Raw genomic sequence first — 20632 nt, 5'->3', positions numbered from 1 at the left:
CCAACATGATAAATTTGGCAAGTGCAGGAGACACGACACGGAGGAGATTTGTCAATCAGGCTGCCGAATATAATACGCATTGTTGAAAGCTGCAATAAAAAATCTGTGAAAAAGCGAGGCAATGACTACGGTGGCTGGGAAGTGCAAAGCGCAACAAATTAAAAATCCGCAACAAATTAAAAAAAACGCAACGAATTAAAAAAACGTAACAAATTAAAAATCCTTGACGGAAAGGGATTGTCTGAAATACCGGAAGTGACACAACGATTAGCCTAATAGGGCTTTTGGAGCATGATGTCACTAGAGATGAGAGATGAGAGAGATGATGATGAGATGAGATAGCCTTTATTTGTCAGTTGCAGGTCTTTTGCCCACAACCGAGATGACAGACCTTGCTGACCGTACATACAATACACAAACATCACATTGGGGAGACAGGTCAGGCTAGGTAGCGAGGAAAAAAACATGTGTAACACAAAAGGATAATACAGGAATGCACAGATATCAACACACCATAGCACAATAAACACAGACAGCAACATGGGAAAGAGTTCCAGTGTGTACATCTGATCTGGGACCGCTGCAATCTTTCGACTGCGCCTCCAACTGACCCGATGTCCACATCAGAGGGGAGGTAAGCGTTGGAGGTGGCGTTGGATCCGGGGTAGGAAGGGTGATGCGTCGGTGAGTGCTTATCAGTATCAGTATATGTATGTGTGTGTGTCCATAGTTCAGCTGAGACAGTGTCCTTCACCCTGCCAGGCTAAGTAAACAGTCTTCCAGCCAACCCAGGTGGCCTTGCAGGGAATGGGAAGGGACAGACTCAACAAAGTCGTTGTCAGGGAGTTTTTGTTTGGCCTTGAGCCCACAGCTGACGCCGAAGGGATAGCCGCATTATGATGGTAATTTTTCTTTTGCAACAACTCATGAGAATTTCAAAGCTGTTCCTTAACACTCCGACACTGGTCTCTCAATCTCCCGTTGGAGAACCGCGAGCTTCCCGATGATGTTATCAAACTTGCTGGTCTTGTCATTCTTTTGCTCATAGAGCCGATTCTGAGAACTCACGACTGCAGTGAGCTGTTCTACGATGTAATCCAACTTTCGCTCAAAGGTGTTATTTTGAGCAGGCTTCTCCTTGATGTATCCCAATATACGTTCAGAGGTGTTATTCTGAGTATTCAGCTGTAAGTGTCTCCAAGGTCTTAACCATTCTGCTTTCAATGAGCCCGTTCTGAGAAGTCGCGACACGTCCCATCATTTCAATCCCAGCGGGCAGATAAGGGAGAGGAGAGGAGAAAAAGTGCGTCCGCCTCCTCCGAGAGCCAAAAGAATGAGGGGGCGTGGCCAGGATTTTTGGTTGAGGCTCCATGTTTCTGGGCCGAACAAAGCGCTAGCGAAAGAGGAGCGAAAGCACACGGATAACACCCGCTATGGTTTGTACTTGCTGTGCGGTCGTTGTCACTGCTATAATGCCATAATGTTTTATCTAGGGGTCTAGATTTATGCCTGTAGTGCACTGCCGTGTAAATAATTTGCATTTACTGAATATGTAATGACTGAGTCCCACTGTTCAAAAATTGAATAAAGAAACAAACTAATTTTTGCCTCTTTTTTATTATTAAAATCACTTTATAGAACATCACATCAGTTAAAATGTAGAATCCATGTCATTTATAGTTTACAAATGACCAAATGTTTACATAAAATCATGACAGTGTTTACATGATATTACCCACTACTAACATTACTTTAGTTACTGTATCTTCTGAAAAAATACCGCTATTTATACAGCACAAGACTTAAGAATATTTAACAGGAACAAGTTTCATTTTTCCCTGGTTTTATTATCACACTGTTCACCAAACGCAGCAAACCTTCACCATCTTATCCAGAAATGGTAAATGGCCTGTATTTATATAGCGCTTTACTAGTCCCTAAGGACCCCAAAGCGCTTTACATATCCAGTCATCCACCCATTCACACACACATTCACACACTGGTGATGGTAAGCTACAATGTAACCACAGCCACCCTGGGGCGCACTGACAGAGGCGAGGCTGCCGGACACTGGCGCCACCGGGCCCTCTGACCACCACCAGTAGGCAACAGGTGAAGTGTCTTGCCCAAGGACACAACGACCGAGACTGTCCAAGCCGGGGCTCGAACCGGCAACCTTCCAATTACAAGGCGAACTCCCAACTCTTGAGCCACGATCGCCCGAAGGGTCACCTCTTCACCCTCACATGGAAGAAGTAATCTGATTGGCATTGTGGTTTGTTTGAAGCAGGTCCCTTGTGTAGCGCTGGAACCCAGTCATGATGTTTCATCCATTTCATTGGCTGGTTTGCTGCAATGATGCCAAATAATTAGCAACTCTATAAATAGAAGGTAGTTCTGCAAAATCACTCAGTAGGATGTTTGTTCTAATTTGCTATGACCTCAGAGCGCATCGAAAATAAAACTAATAGGCTATAAAGAGTGAAATGAACATATTTAGAACTTACCGGAATGAAAATGTCTGGAGCACCAACAGATATTAGGAGATGGAAGAGAACTGGAGCTCGTCTCACAGCTGCTATCCAGGCTAGAAGCCTTCGTTTGGTAACATTGATACACGAGCTGCCTCATGTTGCTTCCAGGTTGGGAAAGAATGAAAAGACAAAGCCTTTTCAAGCTTATTCACTTGCCGGTCGTGCAATCGAACATTGCAGCGGACCACACAGCAAGAACGAACCATGGCTATGCTTTCGCTCCTTTTTCACTTAGACCCCCAAAATGGCAGATCGGGCCAAAATCCTTTCCACGCCCACCCCCGTGACATCACGCTCCAAAGCCCTATACCAGGAGCAGTTTGGGGTTTATAACAAATTTTGTGTAATTATAACAATATGTAATTTATGACCTGGTTACACATGATGCTGCTGATTTTTTTTTAAAAATCTAATTTTTACGTTGCATTAATTTATTTTTTGTCAGACAGGGAATCAAACAAGTTCTGTTTTCTCAAATGAATCCCACTGTTATTTGTTTGTCCTACCAACAGGGATGTTTACATGGTATTCATGACTGCTGCACCTGATGACTTTCACAGCTTGAGGACTGCAAACATTTCCCAACAAGACATGAGTGGTGGGGGTGATCGTTGGTATTCCTGATCAGGGGAGGATCTGTTCCCATCAAACCACCAAAACCAGTTGTTCAGGATGTTTACAGGATGAAGAATCCCCAGTTATTCTTTGTGGTTAGAAAGTGCCTACATATGGCTGTGTGGGATTCTGGCTTACTTTAGGGTCAGAGCAGTTGGTATGTGGAGCAAATACTGACACAGTCAGAGTGGGCAAACCAGCAATAGGCTTGTTGTCATACCTGGAAGTGTGAAAGCTCCCGATGCTGGATGGTCTTTGTAGTTTTTAATGCTATAATGGAGACTGTCCTTTTCAAGGAGTTTCTGATGTCTTATCCTACTTTTTTCTTTTTTTTAATTAACAGGAGGGAGAATTTGAAATCCTCTATACTGACATGATTACATTTCTTCTATTAAATGAGAAGTACATTTTGAACACAGTACAGTGAACACAATATCCAAGAAGCTAAATCTGGTGAAATGTTTTTTTTAGCTGTCAGCCTGAAAGGCTGATTGGGGGATTTTTGTCACCTTGCATGCGGGTGGCATGGACACCTGACTTTTGTGTGCATTTATCAAAAAGCGTGGATGATTTTGAAGATCAGTGGCATTTAACTCATGATCAGTGTTCAAGTTTTCTTAAAATCTTGTAACATGATAACTAGAAAGAAGACAGGATTTTCAAACTGATCCCATAGATGGATCTACTATGAAGCTGAGGGACAGCACTGCTTAAAAGATCCTTTTTAAATGACTCGAGCTGTCTGATTTAATGAGACCACGTGTGCTCAAGTTTCCTGCTCTGACTTGTCCTCAGAATGTCTAGAGGCAGAAATAAGCATATCAGTGGGCATGTGCTCAGCACGCAGAGTGGGAGTGACTAAACATGCCACTGCAGAGCATCGCAGTTGTTTCGTGTGATTAAGTTGTGTGTTTATGAACCTGTAAGTGTTAGTCCTTTTGGCAGGTTGACTCGCATGAAGCTGTTATAATTGTTTGTGCATGTTAAAGTTATGCCTCAGTGCTTTGATACCATGTTGGTAGGATTATTAATAGCAGTGGCTGTAATCTCCCGCAGTCATTACATGCAGCGGTTTTAGAAATAAAGGACTTTTCTATTGTTTAGTTTAACTGTTGCTAGCTTGCCATGTCCGTGCCTTATGATTGGCAATTTGTATGACGTGCTATTTAGGCAATATATGATCTATAGTGACCCCTTGTGGATATTGTGAGATATTGCTGTGTTGAGTACATTATGTTCTCAATTGTTTTTCTAGTTATTTGTGACTCTACTAATTATAAAATTGCCTGTTTCTGTTTCCAGAAAACCATTGCTCATAGTCCCACATACTATACAACAATAAGTTCAAGTATGGCTGCACCTAATTTGGACTAAGCCTGGCAAGCACTTTGATGTAAACAATTCTTCAGTGGGACTTAAAGACAGTTAACCCAACTCCTGGACTGCTGCAGTCTTCCTGACAGAAAGCTTAGGCCAGGCTTGTATGCCCAGTATATATATTCTATAACGTGTGTAACTACTTCGTTTAGTTGTTTTTGTTTGGATTTAGTTTTGGGGTTTTTCTTTTCAGTGTATTTCAGTGTCAGTCATTTGTGTAGTGCTCACTCACATTTTCAACTGGAAAAGACCTGCAATAGAAACGTATTTAGGAGCAAACAAGTGCATAAAAAGTTTGACATCATTGAGCCCAAACAGCACCTAGTTTTCAACAAAAACACACAAGAGCAGCAGTGACGATACAGCTGACACAGATGAACCCGTTTAAACTGATCCCAGTGTTTTTAACCTAACTTGAGTCTTGAACCATTGGGGCAAATGAAAAATCCCAGCAGTTCTTGAAAGCAGCAACTCTGTGCTTTTTTGTGATGTTAGGGACATTATGGTAACTCGAGGCAGAACACCATCCAAATCTTGGTAAATAACACATGAAAGAACAAAACAATAAAAACAAACAAACAAACATGGTAAAAAGAAGCCAAACGTGTGATGAAATTGTTCCATCACGCTCACTCACTATTCTCTCAACCTTCACGGGGCTGCTGCAACAATGTACCTGGGATTACCGTAATGATGCAAATATGAATGAAAAGCGCAGAGTTGCTACTCTCAGGAATCATTGGACTTCTTTTAATTGAGGAAATGGATCAGGAGTTACGATAGTTACAGATGTTTAATACAACCCTAGAAAAGAGCTTTCTGTAGTGCTGTGCGATACGGAAAGATTTTTTATGTATCCGATACAAGTAAATACATGGATACATACGTGGAGACACACCGATGGACACGGAGACACACAGAGTCATGCAGACGACGCCAACACAGGCAGACACACACTATAAATACACACCAGGTAATGAGGGGACGACACACAGGAGGGGAGCACAGCTGAACCACAAGACGAGACACAAACCTTCAAAGTAAAACAGGAAACAGACTGTTTTACAACACAAGGACAGGAACAGAGCACAGAGGACAGACACAGGCAGGGCTGAGAAAACACGGAAGCACGAAACATAAGAACCAAACCCTAAGAACGAATAAAAACTCAGAATAAACACCAAACACAAGATGAAACCAAAAGGAAACACAAAACGCTGCGACCCAGGACCCTGACAAAAGGAGTTCACAATGGCCGATTATACCCTGGAGCCCAGAGGGTACTTTTAAAGTAACACAATAGTTACTTTTCAAGTAATTAATTACATCTACAACCTTGTAGCTCAGTTACTTTTTTGAATAAGTAATTAGTAACTGTAATTAATGACTTAATGAACGTTTAATGACTGTTTGAAAGTAACTTGCCCAACACTGGATATGAGCGAGTTTCCCAGCTGATGCAAACTGGAAAGCTTCTCCTGTTTGAAGTGGATCTATTCAGCTTTTATTTCCTGATCATTTTAAGCATCAACAAAGTTTCTAAAAACAAGCAACAGTTTGTCATCATTCATAAACTCTGACGTCACAGGAGTGTTTTTATTCCTGTCCCATGTTTGAACGTTTCTGCATATCAGAGCTGCCAACACGGCAACGACTCAGGCTGGAACTGACTTTAAATACTTCATCATTCATGATCCTGTTCAAACCACATCCAGGAAATGTTATTAGCATGTAGCCTTTAGCTCATGTTGCTGCTCCTCCATGTTTGTAGTCCTTTTTTCTGTGAATAAGTGTTTGTGGAGCTATGAGCTCCTCAGACTTCGGCCTCTCGACCTCCTGATGTTCAGCCTGCAGCTGTCAGTCATCCAGTGTTTGCTCAAAGACTTTAATCACCTCGTTAACCAAACAAAGCAGCACAGTTTGATCCATGGAAACACAAACACGCTCAGGCTCATCGTCTCTGAACAGGACAATGATGAATCGTAGGCTCGGGATTGTTTGGAGCTTAAAGAGAAATCAGATACATCAGAACACAAAAACCCCGAGAGGTGGATCAATGTGACGTCACACAGCTCTGAGTCCTCGAGTCTGATCCAGGCTCGTGCTTTAAGACACGTTTGTGTGTAACACTCAGCTCAGGTGTGTTCAGGACATTTGCTTGGAAGAAGCCGTCTGTGGATAAATCCTGCTCTCCACCTCAGCTGTCAGGTTTATCCAGAGAACGGCCGTCCTGACTTCCAGCAGCCCCACAGTCCTCGTTTCTAATAAACTGGCATCACTGAAACGAACTGTCTGCCTCGCTGTTCAATAATCTGCTCTTTGCCAATTTCACAGCAGAACCTTCCACTCATATCAGCATTTTTCTGTGATTCTCACATGAACTAAGCATAAAAAGCTGAAGCCAACCTCAGAGTTCCCCGTAGTGAGGAAGAGTTTCCTCTGAGCCACAGCTGAGTTTGATGCGTCCACAAAGGAAGACTGACGGGAGGACAGACTCTGGGAGAAAGGCAGATATTAAAAGATATGAATACAAAGTGCAACAAACAGCAGATTATGAAGAGCAGTTAGACCTTCATGTGTCCGTCATTGAAATGTGATCAAAGTTACCTGTTTGACATCCTGATAGAAGAAAATCAGCTTCTTGGATCCGTTTGCAGCAAAGAATTCATGGATCAGACTGAACTGGAAGAATCAGACATTAATGACTCAAAGGTTCAACTCTGAGGAAGGATCACGTCTCTGAACTTACTCTGTCATCAGAGACCATGGCGTCTTCCACCGCCGCCTCCTCCAGGCTGCCGGCGTCTGCCAGCCTGCTCATCAGGTATTTATGTCGGGCATCCAGAGCTGCCCGCCGTTCCTCCTTCACGGCTCTCGCCTGTTTGGCTACTTCTCTCCTCGCCTCATTGGACAGCAGCGTCGTCCTTTTACCAGACACCTGGAGAAACATCAGCTCAGTCTACAGACGCAGAGACCAGCGAGAGCCAAACATCTGCAGGTTTCTGAGGACCACGTTTGACCCTGACTGGAGGCATCGATTCTGAGTGCGACTGCCTAAACTGAGCTACTGCCCCCCCTCCACTGAGACGTTCTCCTGTGATGTGTCATGGGGGGAAGTGTTCCTCACGGTTGGACTCGTGAGAAGTTCAGTCAGTTTATTCAAACTTTAAAACATTTTCAGTCTCTGGATTTCAGCAGAAACAAATGTGAACACAGCACTTTTTGATTGAGTATAAAAGGATGAAAGAGTCAGTGATCAGTAACATTGTTGCTGCCTGATGCTGTTGTAGAGCTGTCTGTGGATCCTCACGTTCCTGGAAGCCTTCCCTGGATTGCTCAGATATCATTAACTTGTTTGTGTTCAGTAGAATCAGGTGTTGTGGATGCAGGTCGTAGCTGTGTGAGGCCTGTACAGTCAGCGCTGTGTGAGCGCTGTGTAACGTTAGCTTAGACTTCTTTCTGTTGTTATCATCCTTCAGGTTAATGTTGTTTTCATTGTGCATCACAGGAAGTGTGGCTGGCTGTTAGCCTCACAGCTCATGGAGAGTTGCTGCTGCTCTGCCTCCTTTTTGATGTTTCTGCTCTTTGTGGCTTTGTGTTACTTTGTGTCGTGTCTGAAACAAAGTGAGTCCATGTTACTAACTGTAGTCTCTGTCTCGTGCACAGCTGACTGTTGTCTGAATGAAAGTATTTTTGTACTTTGTGTAATCTGTTGGGTCTTTGAGCCCTTTTTAAACAGCATATGAGCCATATGTATGTGTGTATATGAAAGGTTGTTTGTAATACATAAAACTGTTGCTTATTCTAGAGCTGCTGCTGTGCCTGATTGGTCGACTCGCTCTAAACTGAAGGTTGATTCTTTTGGTTTTTTACATGTTGTCAATAAACCAACTTCTTTATGATTTGAACGGCGTCTCTGACGTGTCACAGGCCTGTCAGCTTTCTTGGTGGTTGGTACAGTTTTGAGCTTCATGCTCTGGCTGTTGTTGGGTTTTCCTCTTTCATATTAAAGCTTTTGTCCTACATTTGCTCTAAAGTCTAATTCTAATCCCAGCACTGTGTCTGGGTGTGTGATGGTTGTTTTCCTGCTCTTTCTCATGAAACAGTCACAACATTGTCAGTCCAACTTTCACTCTTTGCTGCGTTTGCTGCAGCTGCAGTGAACATGGTGCCGTTTGCCTTTAAGAAAGTTGTGCACAAAGGCTTTTTCTCTAGCAGACAGCTGTGTGGCTAAAAGTCAGATCATTTTTTACCACCTCAGTCACACTGGACTGAAACAAGAGTGAAACTAGGAAGAATCAGAGTTTGTCCAGTGACTGCACTGATTTTCTTCATATTCACAAACTGATTCTAAGTAGTTGCATCAGCCAGCTAATCACCCGGACACTGAGCGTCCAACACGCTCCCTGAAGGAAACGATTACATCCTCCAAACAATCCCAATCTGTCTCTGAATGACTGGAATTATTCTCTGATTGGTGAATAACTGGAATTTATCAATGCAGACACGTTGCCAACATGATGAAGTCAGTCTGAGTCTCTTTGGCTAACTTAACTCAAGTGGTTGCCGACTATTCTGGTTATATTCCCATATAACAGCAGGGTTGCTGAGCACCTCTGTCACTCTGCACTTATGTTCCCAGTTCTCTTTTGTGGAGGAATTTTCCAGGAATTCCTGGGACCAGCTTTCCATGAGAGACCCGATCAGGAGCGACTGTCCTGGACACTCCCAGCATCACAGGGACTCACAAACCCGTCTACCACAGTGACTGATGGTCACAGGCCCACATGTAGCTTTAGATCACACGTGTGCACTTCCTGTGGTCACTGCTGGAACTCTAGACTCACCGAGGGGCCAGTGGTTGGTGAGGCAGCAGCAGCTGAAGTCATGTGACTAATGGCTCTCAGGTTCTGTCCTCCTATTGGCCGGTGTCCTTCACCTGTCACACCTGGTCCAGAAAGAGTGAGAATGTTCAGAGCTTTAATGGAAAAGAATATTATTCCATATAAAAGGCCTCTAACAAGTATTGTAGTGTTAATCAGGATGAAGTCCATCATGAACACTTCAGAGTGCTTCAGACAGTCGGTGTTTCATCCACAGAGCCTCCAGTCTGCATATCAAAGGATCCTGAGGAATGATAGTGACCCCGAGTTCCCCTCATTACATTCATGTGTGTGACTGTGAGGAAAAGGTGATTGTATGAACGTGTGTGAGCGAGTGAATGAGGCTTGTATCACAGTGGAGATAATGTCAGCGGCACAAGCTGGACGCTGCAGGTGTCACATGTGAATCTGTGCATCAGTGTCTGCACCTTTGTGGAGGTGAAGCTCAGGAGGTTTGTTCAAAGCTCTGTCTGCTCCATCTTTCTTTCCCTCAGGCCTCTCCAGATCAGGAAGGAGGTCCTGTTCTCCTTCTCCCTCCTGGACTTCTGGATCCAGGGAAGGATCAAAGTCTCTCAGCCCAGCATCAGAGCTTCTGGCTGGGGGAGGACTGGAAGTTTCAGCTGGAGGCTGAGAGCCTGGATCTGCCATCTGAGTCACAATTCAAATATTCTCAGTAATCTCATTTTGAAAGCTCATTCATTTGGACTGAATGTGGGACAGGAGCACATCTGTACTGCTTCAGCTGGACCTCTAACAGCACTTTGTAAATGTTGGACTGTTTGATCTTCCAGCTGCTTCATGAAGCTGCAGATCTTTTCATTGGGTAACAGTTCTGACTGCAGCATGCGCTGCTCTTAAACCTGCAGCTATAGTTGTGCATTAATAACCTTCACAGATGTCCAGGTTACCCCTGCTGTGTGCTCAGAAAGTAAAACAGTCTCTGAGCCTTTGTGGGAACATTTATCGTCTGTGCTGGAAAGGTGGAAACATCTGGGAGATGCAGCCTTAACACACTGGGTTTCACACGTCCTTGGAGGCAGCTCACTAAACTCAGGGATGCAGACAAAATCAGCACTTGCAGGAACACAATGTGCCCTCTCACAATGAGCTTGGAAGCAGAAACTGAGTTTTCCTCACTGACTGTTTTAGACAGTATTGTGGGAGCAACACAAAAAGCAGCTTCAGCTGGAAACACACAGTTTAGTGTCTTTGCTGCTCGCTTTAAGTCACAATAAACAGAAAACTCATTGTGTCTCATGTCAGAATCAAATCACTCATATACAGGAAAGGAAGAGGCGGAGCTTATTTCCTGCAGGGAGAGGTTAGCAGTCTGTGTCTTTCTCATTTCTGACTCCTAAAGAGCTGAAAAACACAGGCTGTTATTGGCTGGCTGACACTGGGATTAATGTCCTTGAAGCCAGCAGTCTTTAATGTCCAGCTTCAGAACGGGCAGGTGAAAAACAGTCCTTTATGTTCTCTGATGTTCAATCAACTGTCCTGATTACTGAGGGAGCAGAGAAAGTGTCTCCATCACTCACCACAGCTGGATGCTCTGAAATCCTGGAATCCAGCTGTGGAGAGGAGCGCCGGCGGCGTGGACGCAGTTTAGTAATCAGGGAACGGGAGACAGGAGGGAAACACGGCTGGGACCAATTACACACACGAGACAGGAAACAGTAACACAGGACTGTCAAAGTAAAACAGGAAATACAGAGTCCAAAGTAAGGAGACGTGGGACACAGTGAAGACACAGAAACAGAAACCAGAACTATAATCACAAAACTCAGAAACATAAAGAGTGAATCAGCTGATTCAGTGTTTGTGACAAAAACATGGATCCTGGTTAATAAGTTGTGTTTGTTTGTTTCTGTATTATTTTGTGTATCGTTCTTATGAGCTGTTGTTTTTTCACTGGAATATTATTTAATTGTTTTAAGCTTTTTGTTGACTTTGAAGTGCTTAAGTTGATATTTTTGAACATTTAATTTGTTCGATTATTGTAGAGTCGATAAAACTGTCAAACACAGCTGCTTCCAGCATGGCCGGAGGAGAGGTGGCCGAGCAGACGCACAACACACACAGCTCACAGGTTTGCATTTCTAGATATTGCAGATGTTGCAGAAATTGACAGTAAAGAACTCAGAGATCCAGCGCTGTCTCCTGCCCCTGATTTATACACCACAACACAACGACAGGCGTAACTCACACAAACGGTAACATGAGGCTCAGATGCTTTGGACACAGAATGATGAAGATGGACTCTGTGAGCGCCGTGGTAAGCTCAGACTTCCTGTCATGTGACCTCTGCCCTGGGTCACGGAGCCGTCTCTCAGCTCAGAGGACCTCGTCTCTGTGATGTCACTGTCTCAGAGCTCGTGGTCGTGAGCGTAGACGAACCCCCACCCCGAGACCATACTGCGGCCTGTGACTCATCACAGCCGCAGACCAGCGTGAGGTCATCACTCAACTACAACCTCTCAGCTGCACCTTCGGGTTCAGCTGTGGAGTCCAGCACAGAGCAGGTCAGGACTCGTACCTGATGCTCTCAGCTCGGCAAACGCCGTCTGCTCCACAGTGACCTCACGTCTCCCTGAGTGGGTAAAGCTCCGCCCCTGAGCTCCACGCACACACCTGCTTTCATAAGCTGCTGCTGCTGCAGCGAGCTCACCTGTGGGCAGAAGGAGAAACGAGAAGGAGAGAGAACGCTCCAAGCGTGCCGCGGTCATCTAATGTTACAGCACATCATCATCAACACACGGATGACACGAGACGGCCACACGCAAAAATGAATGCCTAACCCCTCCCCTAAACCTGACCATAACCTAGTTGTAACCCTGACACTGAAACCACATTTTGAGCCTCAAAAGGGCCTTTAAACTTGTGAGGACCGGGTTGTGTGTCCTCTACTATACCTGTGCACAAGTACCAACCCGGTCCTCACAAGGATAGCTAGACAGGAACACACACACACACAGGACTTTCAGTCCCAGTGTTGATCCCTCACGTCACACACAGACGTTCACACTTTCACAATAAAAGCTGAGGCGATCTCTGTCTGAGACACAAATAGAAAAATTAAAGTTTTCATCATTTTCCACATTTCATGAAGCCGAAGCGCTGAAAGCCCAGATCCTCCTGACACCTGCTGCTTCAGCTCCCAGTGATTTAAGGACTCGTGTGTGAGGCATCAGCAGGACGTTTAAACCGGCGAGCTGTTTCTGTGGCGTCTGTGAGACAGAAACCTCAGCTGTCAGAGTCAGCTCACACGCTCAGAGCTGATCGAAGCTCGTTACGGACGAGCGTGTTAAAGCCACAGACGCTCAGCTGGTTTCTCCCTGTGCTGGGAGCCTGTCAGAGGTCGAGTGGTCACTACATCACGCACCGAAGTGCAGAGCAGCACTTCCACTGCAGGAGGAGCTGTGTGGCTGCTCCTGCATGCAGAACTGCAAAAATACAAATCTCACTGGAGTTCCTAAAGTTCACTGTCAGGGACTGAAGGGACTCAGCGATCCTGCAAAGACTGAAGGGTGCCAATGCCTGAAACAGCAACAACAAACGAGGACGTCAGGATCAGGTGTGTGGAGGGACGAACTCAGGTAGAGTCCCGTTTCTGCACAAAAACCAAACCACACACATACACAGAGGAGAGTTGCTGTAACTGCAGCAGGTTTCTGGCCCCTTTGTGACACATCTGCTTTAAACGGGATGAATCAGAGGGTGCAGGTTAGTCCCAGGTGAGTGAAAGCAGGAGCACACCTGGCTGTGGAAGCCCTGTGATGTCACCATGGTCACCTGTGTCACTGAGAGCTGAAACGAGGTGAGACGTGGACACAGAGCAGGAAGCAGGTCAGTGGTGCTCTGAGGAAACCAGGTTACTGCAGAAAGGAGGCGAGTGAATGTTCTCCTCTTTGTTTCTCTCTCTCCTCATTCATACTATAGCTCGATTGCCCCGCCAGCTGCTTATATAACAGCTTTATGTAAACGTGTATAAGACAGCAGCTGGCCTTGTGACAGAGACAGAGCGAGGAGGAGGAAGTCTCCTCCGTCTCCATCAAACTGTCAGAAATACTTCATGTAAACTTGTGAAACAAAGCAAACTAAAATTAGAGACATGCATGACTGCACCTCCTCACGCTGCACGCCTCCTCACGCTGCACGCCTCGTCACGCTGCACGCCTCGTCACGCTGCACGCCTCGTCACGCTGTACGCCTCCTCACGCTGTACGTCCTCCTCACGCTGCACGTCCTCCTCACGCTGCACGCCTCCTCACGCTGTACGTCCTCCTCACGCTGCACGTCCTCCTCACGCTGCACGTCCTCCTCACGCTGCACGCCTCCTCACGCTGTACGTCTCCTCACGCTGCACGTCCTCCTCACGCTGCACGCCTCCTCACGCTGCACGCCTCCTCACGCTGTACGTCCTCTTCACGCTGCACGCCTCCTCACGCTGCACGTCCTCTTCACGCTGCACGCCTCGTCACGCTGCACGTCCTCTTCATGCTGCACGCCTCGTCACGCTGCACGTCCTCTTCACGCTGCACGCCTCCTCACGCTGCACGTCCTCTTCACGCTGCACGCCTCCTCACGCTGCACGTCCTCTTCACGCTGCACGCCTCCTCACGCTGTACGTCCTCCTCACGCTGCACGTCCTCCTCACGCTGCACGCCTCCTCGCGCTGCACGCCTCCTCGCGCTGCACGCCTCCTCACGCTGCACGCCTCGTCACGCTGCACGCCTCCTCACGCTGTACGCCTCCTCACGCTGTACGTCCTCCTCACGCTGTACGCCTCGTCACGCTGCACGCCTCCTCACGCTGTACGCCTCGTCACGCTGCACGCCTCCTCACGCTGTACGCCTCCTCACGCTGTACGTCCTCCTCACGCTGCACGCCTCGTCACGCTGCACGCCTCCTCACGCTGTACGCCTCCTCACGCTGTACGTCCTCCTCACGATGTACTAGGGGTGGGTTTTTTATAATCGATTTATCGATTAAAACCGATTCTGGCTTGGATAACGTGAAATCGATTCATTAAAATCCTGAATCGATTTTTTAATATAATTTTATTTTGCCCGAAATGCCAGAATCTCAGGTGAAACCTCAAAATTTCAACAACCACCAAACAGCTAGAACAGTTTGTCTGTGAAGGTTCTCAGTCATCCAGGTCATCGTAGTCAAAGGAGCTTGCAAAGAAAAGCGTCTGGACTTCTTTAAGTTGCTTGAAGACGTTTCACCTTCATCCGAGAAGCTTCTTCAGTTCTAAGGTCAAATGGTGGAGAGTCCCAGATTTAAACCTAGTGGGAGTTTCCCCCCACAGAGGGACAAAAGGACCCCCTGATGATCCTCTAATCGCCTGAGCCAAGGTGTGAAACTGGGTGTGGGTCCCAATCAGCCAGAGTTTCAGGTGAGTTCTTTGTGAAACCTGGCCCCACCTTATCATGTGATTTCCTGAGGTCGGATGGTCCAGGGTGTGATTGGGCGTTAAGGCGTCTGGGGAGGAACTCAAAACTGGATTATAGATGGCAGAGAGTTGGTGTCGTAAACCACCGCCTCTGTTCAAAGATGGTGGCTCACAGTGGACATAGATGCTTCTTTCAAACCATCTGTCCTCTCTGTCCAAAATGTGAACACTGGCATCCTCAAAGAGTGACCTTTGACCTTTAGATGCAGATGGACTGCTGAGTCTTGTCCTGTGGAGGTGGCTCTTCTGTGTTGTGCCATGCGTGGCCAAACACTTCACAAGCGCATGGCACAACATAGCGAGCGAGGGGGAACATGTGGCTTCAGCAAGTCAGATAAGTAGACAGGAGCCAGACCATTTAATGATTTAAAAACCAATAAAAGGACTTTAAAACAAACCCTAAATTCAATGGGAAGCCAATGCAAGGAATCGAGAAGGTAGTCCTGCTTACGCCTCGGCCGGTGTCCCTCTCCCCTCGGGCGTACCAGCCCATTCCACATGTGGCTACTTCTTGGGCCTTGTGGTGGGACCGCTTTTCTCCTTGCTGTAACATCTGCTAGACGGATTAGCGAGCTGCAGGCGCTGTCGGTCCATCGTTACTGCTGCAGATGGCTGCCGGACGGTCAAGGGGTGGTCCTTCAGCCTAACCCCTCTTTCCGGCCGAAATTCCTCTCTGATTTTTACCTCTCCCAGTTGGTTGAGCTACAATCAGCTCCCACTGGCGGTCTGGATCAGGAGGAGGTGCAGCGTCTCTGGGCCCTGTGCCCCGTTCGTGCGCCGGCGCTATAGTTTGCTCGTACTCAGGCATTTCGTTCCACGGACCAACTGTTCGTCTCGTTCCATCCCGGGTTGCTCGGCAGGTCCTTGTCCAGGCCCCAGTTGTCCTGCTTACGCCTCGGCCGGTGTCCCTCTCCCTTCGGGCGTACCAGCCCATTCCACATGTGGCGTGGCTACTTCTTGGGCCTTGTGGAGGGGCGCCTCCCTCTCCACTATCTGTGCAGCAGCTACGTGGTCCTCGGCCACCACCTTTACGCGGTTTTACCACTTGAATGTGGGGTCCAGCCCGTCCTTCGGGGACCGAGTGCTGGGTGCCCTAGCCTTCCCAGCTTCTGCGGGCTGCCCGGGTGCGGCCGATTGTTGCCGGACCAGCTCGGGCCACTCTTGCGCCTTGCGGACTGTGCCTCCTTCCCCCGGCTTGGCCTTCGCATCTGGCTCGGCCCTGACCGGGGTGGGATGTTTATATGTATATTTGTAAATAGTTCATTGGTCATTCACTCTCTGCGGTTCGGTTGCACTGTCTCCTCGCGGGGTGTCTTACAGAGTTACCCCGTACATATTAAATATGTAACGGTGTGGAGAGAGAGTCTCAATATGCTAGAGAACGTACGGTTACGGTGTAACCTGGGTTCTCTTAGTGAGAGACTATCTCTCCACCGTCAGGCCCCTCGGAAACGCGTTACGATCAAACTATCACCGGTGTCATGTCTGCATAGCTGTTTTATACGTGAGCTATGGGGTGTAGCCGGGCGTGCCGGAGTGTCTTAAAGAAATATCCACACGCCACGACCAAGGGGGGTCGTACCCCGTACATATGGAATATGTAACGGTGTGGAGAGAGAGTCTCGGTTTACCAGAACCGTACTTTCTCGTAAACACAGCAATTCAGTTGACCATAAGCACCTATGCAAGGCCTCATTTCTGTAAGGTGTGAGCTCAGGCATGGCACACTGGCCCACTAATATAGCACCTGGCCTCGTTAACATGAAAAGCAAAGCCAAATCCGAACCAATCTATTTGAAAATGTTAGCATTCCTCTAAAACAAACCAGGGAGAATCACACGTGCTGCCCGTCCTCCAGCTGGCTGCTGTTTGCTGCACCACTTGCTTAGTGTCTTCTTAAATCACTACTTGAATCTCTGCTGTAGGCTAATCGAACTACTGTGTGTGTAAATGGCAACTCGGTCTTCTCAGACTCTTTACTAGTGATGGCCTGCTTGAAGCTGACGCCCTGCTGGCAACTGAAGGAACAACAACAACAAATGTGAGCTGTGGTAGAAGGTCCTCGTTAACTGGAAGAAAGCCTGATCTATCCTGACCTTATTTGAACCTTTCAAACCTTTTTCTTCTTAACCTTCATCAAACCTTGACATTTCTTTGACCATTAAACTTAAGGCTTCGATGAAACCTTAGTTTAAACCTTTTTGACCAACTTGTAATTCCAACTTTCTGCATTAAACATGTATCTTATCATATTAACACTCGATCAATTTGACTGAGAGAACAACAAACAAAGAAATGCAACAAGAGTTTGATAAGAAGAGGTTTTACAGAGAAATGATTCCCCTGAAGACAAAATAGGAACCACATCCTACATAAACTTCGTAAAGTTTCATTAACAGATAGAACAACGGACTTCAAACTTCCCCCAAAACAACAGAAACACATTAGAAGATAATGAATTACTTAGACTACGATTTAATATGAATGAGAACATGTTCATAAATGGATGAAAGCAAAGATTTCATCAATCCCTGATTTAGAGACAACAGAACATTTGGTTTGATTTCACAAGATAAGAATGACGACTGAGTGGGAAGATTGTTTTATGTTTAGTCAAATCTTTCATACACAAAAGTAGGATTACAAAACCATCCCCTAAGTTTGGTGTTTTATTCAAGGAATTTAAATTATAGAAGAAATGACATCAAGAAAACAAACCCCCAAAACTCTCTAATACTCTAAAGCATCTGATTTGGATACCTGAGATCAAATATATCTCCGCCTGGGTTTGTTTTCTTCCCATTTGTGGCTTTAATTTAGTGTTACATCCTGTTTGTTTGCTTCCATCTGTATACACGTCCATATTCACTATTATGTTTCTATTCTTACATTGCTGGGTAATCAATGTTCCCTCTGCTAACTGATTTGACCTTTTGTATCTTACAATGATACCTGTCATATTTGTTTCTGCGCCTAAAAAATAAGAATAAAACAAGTTTTCCATGCTGAAACACAGCTCCACCTCCTGCAGTTCTCCCTCTGAACCACTAGATGTCTCTGTTATCTAAATGAAGACGTGCAGCACAGCAACCACAGCAGCGCTCAGATCACACGTGTCCTGTTATTATGTATAAAAGCATGAAACAGGTGAGACAGGTGGGATCAATATTAATGTTGTGGAAATATATGAAAAAGCAACAGAAGAGTGAAAACATTTGGTGTTTCTAGAAAGATCTTTCAGCTCATAGCTGCTCACAGACTGTATTTACAAGTGACAAACTGCAGTATCTCACTCTACAGTACATCTACAGTATATATCAAATCTATTCAGCCATGTTTGAAAGCCTTTCCAGGTGAGTTTGATCCAGGAGGGTCTGAAGCCAGAGTGAGACAGAGACTGTGCAGAGACTGTAGAAGGACAGAGCAGCAGCAGAGCAGTCCAGATACACTGATGATCCTCTGTCAGATCCAGAGGGACACACAGGGATGATGCTGGACTCTACATTGTGTCTGACAGTGGAGCTGTTCTCAGAGCAGTTCACTCTTGTTACGGATTCAAATATTGGGGATGGATACAGGAGGAAAACCCAAATAACCACACTGGTCCGGCCGGGTCAAGTCAAACGATGATTTAATGAACACACGCGTGGGAGATGGACACCATACAGCAGACAGCATCAGATCTCAAAATGGTGGAGCCTTGATCAAACTCTTATAGCCTCTAGTGGCCCCCACCTCATCATAAAAGCCTAAACATTCACATTCTTTCTCACACAGCGCCTAAGCTACGACCTTTGCTCCCTGTTTATCTGCTCCTGCTGAGATGGGGCAGTATGCTCTGTTCTCTTCTAACCAGACAAATAAGGCGATGACTTTCTGCAAACAGTATTTCTTATAACTCAGCAGTATAATGCATCATAAAACAATATCATTCATTCACAATAAATCAGCAGTCTAATGTAATGCAGATCAGTTTACCAAATGTAATAGTTATCACCTTCTTCTAATTCAGGAGCATAATGCAAACTAAAACTACATAATAATTCACAATCTTTAATTAGGGGTCTAACATGGCATAAAGTAATATTATAATCCGACACTCTGCAGCACTGACAGTCATCTGCACTTCATTCCTCTGTCAGTCACTGCTGGATGAAGCTCTCCTCTCCACCTCCCAGTAACATGGCCCAGTCAGAGCGTCTCTACACACAAGCTGCTGCTGCTTCAACCTCTCTGGATCATCAGGACACAGCTGCTCCTCTCTCAGCACACACACCGTCCTGTTTACCATCATCACCACCTGCAGAGAGAAGGAGGAAGAGCAGAGGAGATAAACGAGTGTTTCCAGAGACTCTTCATCAGCTGTCAGTCAGTGATGCAGCACATCCAGTATAAAGAGCAGCAGGGACTTCAGTGCTGGGACTGTACTAGGACTCATTGTTGCTTCACTTTCTCTAATCTTTGGATTTTTATTGAAGTTGCTGAAAATGTTTTTCCCTCCTAGTTTGAGTTTGGACTTTCATTCATTAGAAGAACCTTGGTGTGTCCACTCTGAGCTCTGTAGGAACCCCAACAACAAGCCCAACAATCCAGATGGACGTTCCAGCTGTTAACTGGAGGAATTCCATCCAAACATCTGCTCTCACTAAATTCTTCCTCACCTACAGACTGTGTTCTTCACTGCTTTAAACTTGGAAATCAATGCAGTCATTGGTCTGCGTGCTGCTTTGTTCAGAGAGCTGATTGGCTGTTGACAGCGTTTGATCAGAGCGTGTCAGCCGTTACTATGGTGACCATAAAGGTGAGAAACAGGAAGTGTTTGTGTCCAATCCTGAAGCCTGTCACCGTTCTCCTCTCACAGCTTCACTGAGAAGCTGCAGCTTTACAGGAAACACTGGATCTTTGTTTCATACTGACTGTGTTTAGTACAATACTGCTGACAGCACCACCCACTCACTCCATCACTCTACTTACTGCAGAGTCTCCAGTCTGTAGTCTGGACTATGCTGAAGATCAGACAGCTGCTTCACATCTGGATCATTCAGGTTGTTTCCCGACAGGTCCAGCTTTCTCAGATGGGAGGGGTTGGACTTCAGTGCTGCTGCCAGATAATCACAGCTGATCTCTGACAAACCACAGCGCTTCAATCTGTGTAAAGAATGAAAGATGTAAGTTTATTAGACAAAGTGCTTGAAATCATTCAGTGTTTCATCATCTGTTCAGAGCTGAAGAAGGTTCAGAATGTAGAAGTTTAGAAAATGGAAACTCCAAACAGCTGAAGCCAACAGGAAGCAGCTTCAAACAGGAAACTGTGCAGAGTTTCAGACTATATGTCCTGATGCAGCCAGTTGGATTTTGGAGATTTGAATCTCTGTTCTGTGACTAAGTCCTTGAGTCATTTCTTCCAGTTGGTCCAACAAGACAGACTAAGTATTGGACATGTGTTGTGGCTCCATTAGGGGAGCTTCTAAATGTGATGTGATGGCCCCTCTGGGTCTGTCAGGTCACAGCACTGAAGAGAGCTCAAACTGGGCACACAGTTGTTCCAGTCTGGACCAAAGACTCTATACTGGGACTGAGGGACTGCTTTGACTGCACCCACTGGGACTTTTTAAAGGCTCATGTTCTCACTTAGATCATCGATTTCTACTGACATTTCTTTCTGGGAAAAATGGGGATTACTTTGGAAACAGGAAGTATTTTCCCCAATAAGCAGCCCTGGATTAGTAAATCACTCCAACATGTTCTCAGGCAGAAGAAGCTGT

General features: G+C 45.9%; 1 protein-coding gene across 1 annotated transcript; it reads right to left on the bottom strand.

The window, feature by feature from the left end:
- Window positions 1-6878: 6878 nt before the first annotated feature.
- On the bottom strand, window positions 6879-10057 carry LOC148101671 (uncharacterized). Its single transcript, XM_087846718.1, has 5 exons — window positions 9838-10057; window positions 9374-9474; window positions 7276-7464; window positions 7134-7208; window positions 6879-7022 (listed from the first exon to the last, which is right to left on the bottom strand). The coding sequence occupies exons 1-5, from the start codon at window positions 10055-10057 to the stop codon at window positions 6879-6881; spliced, it is 729 nt and encodes a 242-aa protein (XP_087702844.1).
- Window positions 10058-20632: the final 10575 nt, after the last annotated feature.

The sequence above is a fragment of the Neolamprologus brichardi genome, chromosome 9 (assembly GCF_056152115.1).
Source record: "Neolamprologus brichardi isolate AB-2024 chromosome 9, ASM5615211v1, whole genome shotgun sequence".
Lineage (NCBI taxonomy): Eukaryota > Metazoa > Chordata > Actinopteri > Cichliformes > Cichlidae > Neolamprologus > Neolamprologus brichardi.
The sequence above is the reverse complement of the archived record's forward strand: the minus strand, read 5'-3'. Positions and strand labels throughout refer to the sequence as shown.

Bases quoted from the DNA above. Each gene is read 5' to 3' on its own strand.
- LOC148101671 (XM_087846718.1), bottom strand. From the start codon at position 10,057: ATGGCAGATCCAGGCTCTCAGCCTCCAGCTGAAACTTCCAGTCCTCCC. The intron at 7,209-7,275 runs GTAAGTTCAGAG...TGATTCTTCCAG, and splicing joins CCATGGTCTCTGATGACAGA to TTCAGTCTGATCCATGAATT. The intron at 7,023-7,133 runs GTAACTTTGATC...CCTTTCTCCCAG, and splicing joins TCTATCAGGATGTCAAACAG to AGTCTGTCCTCCCGTCAGTC.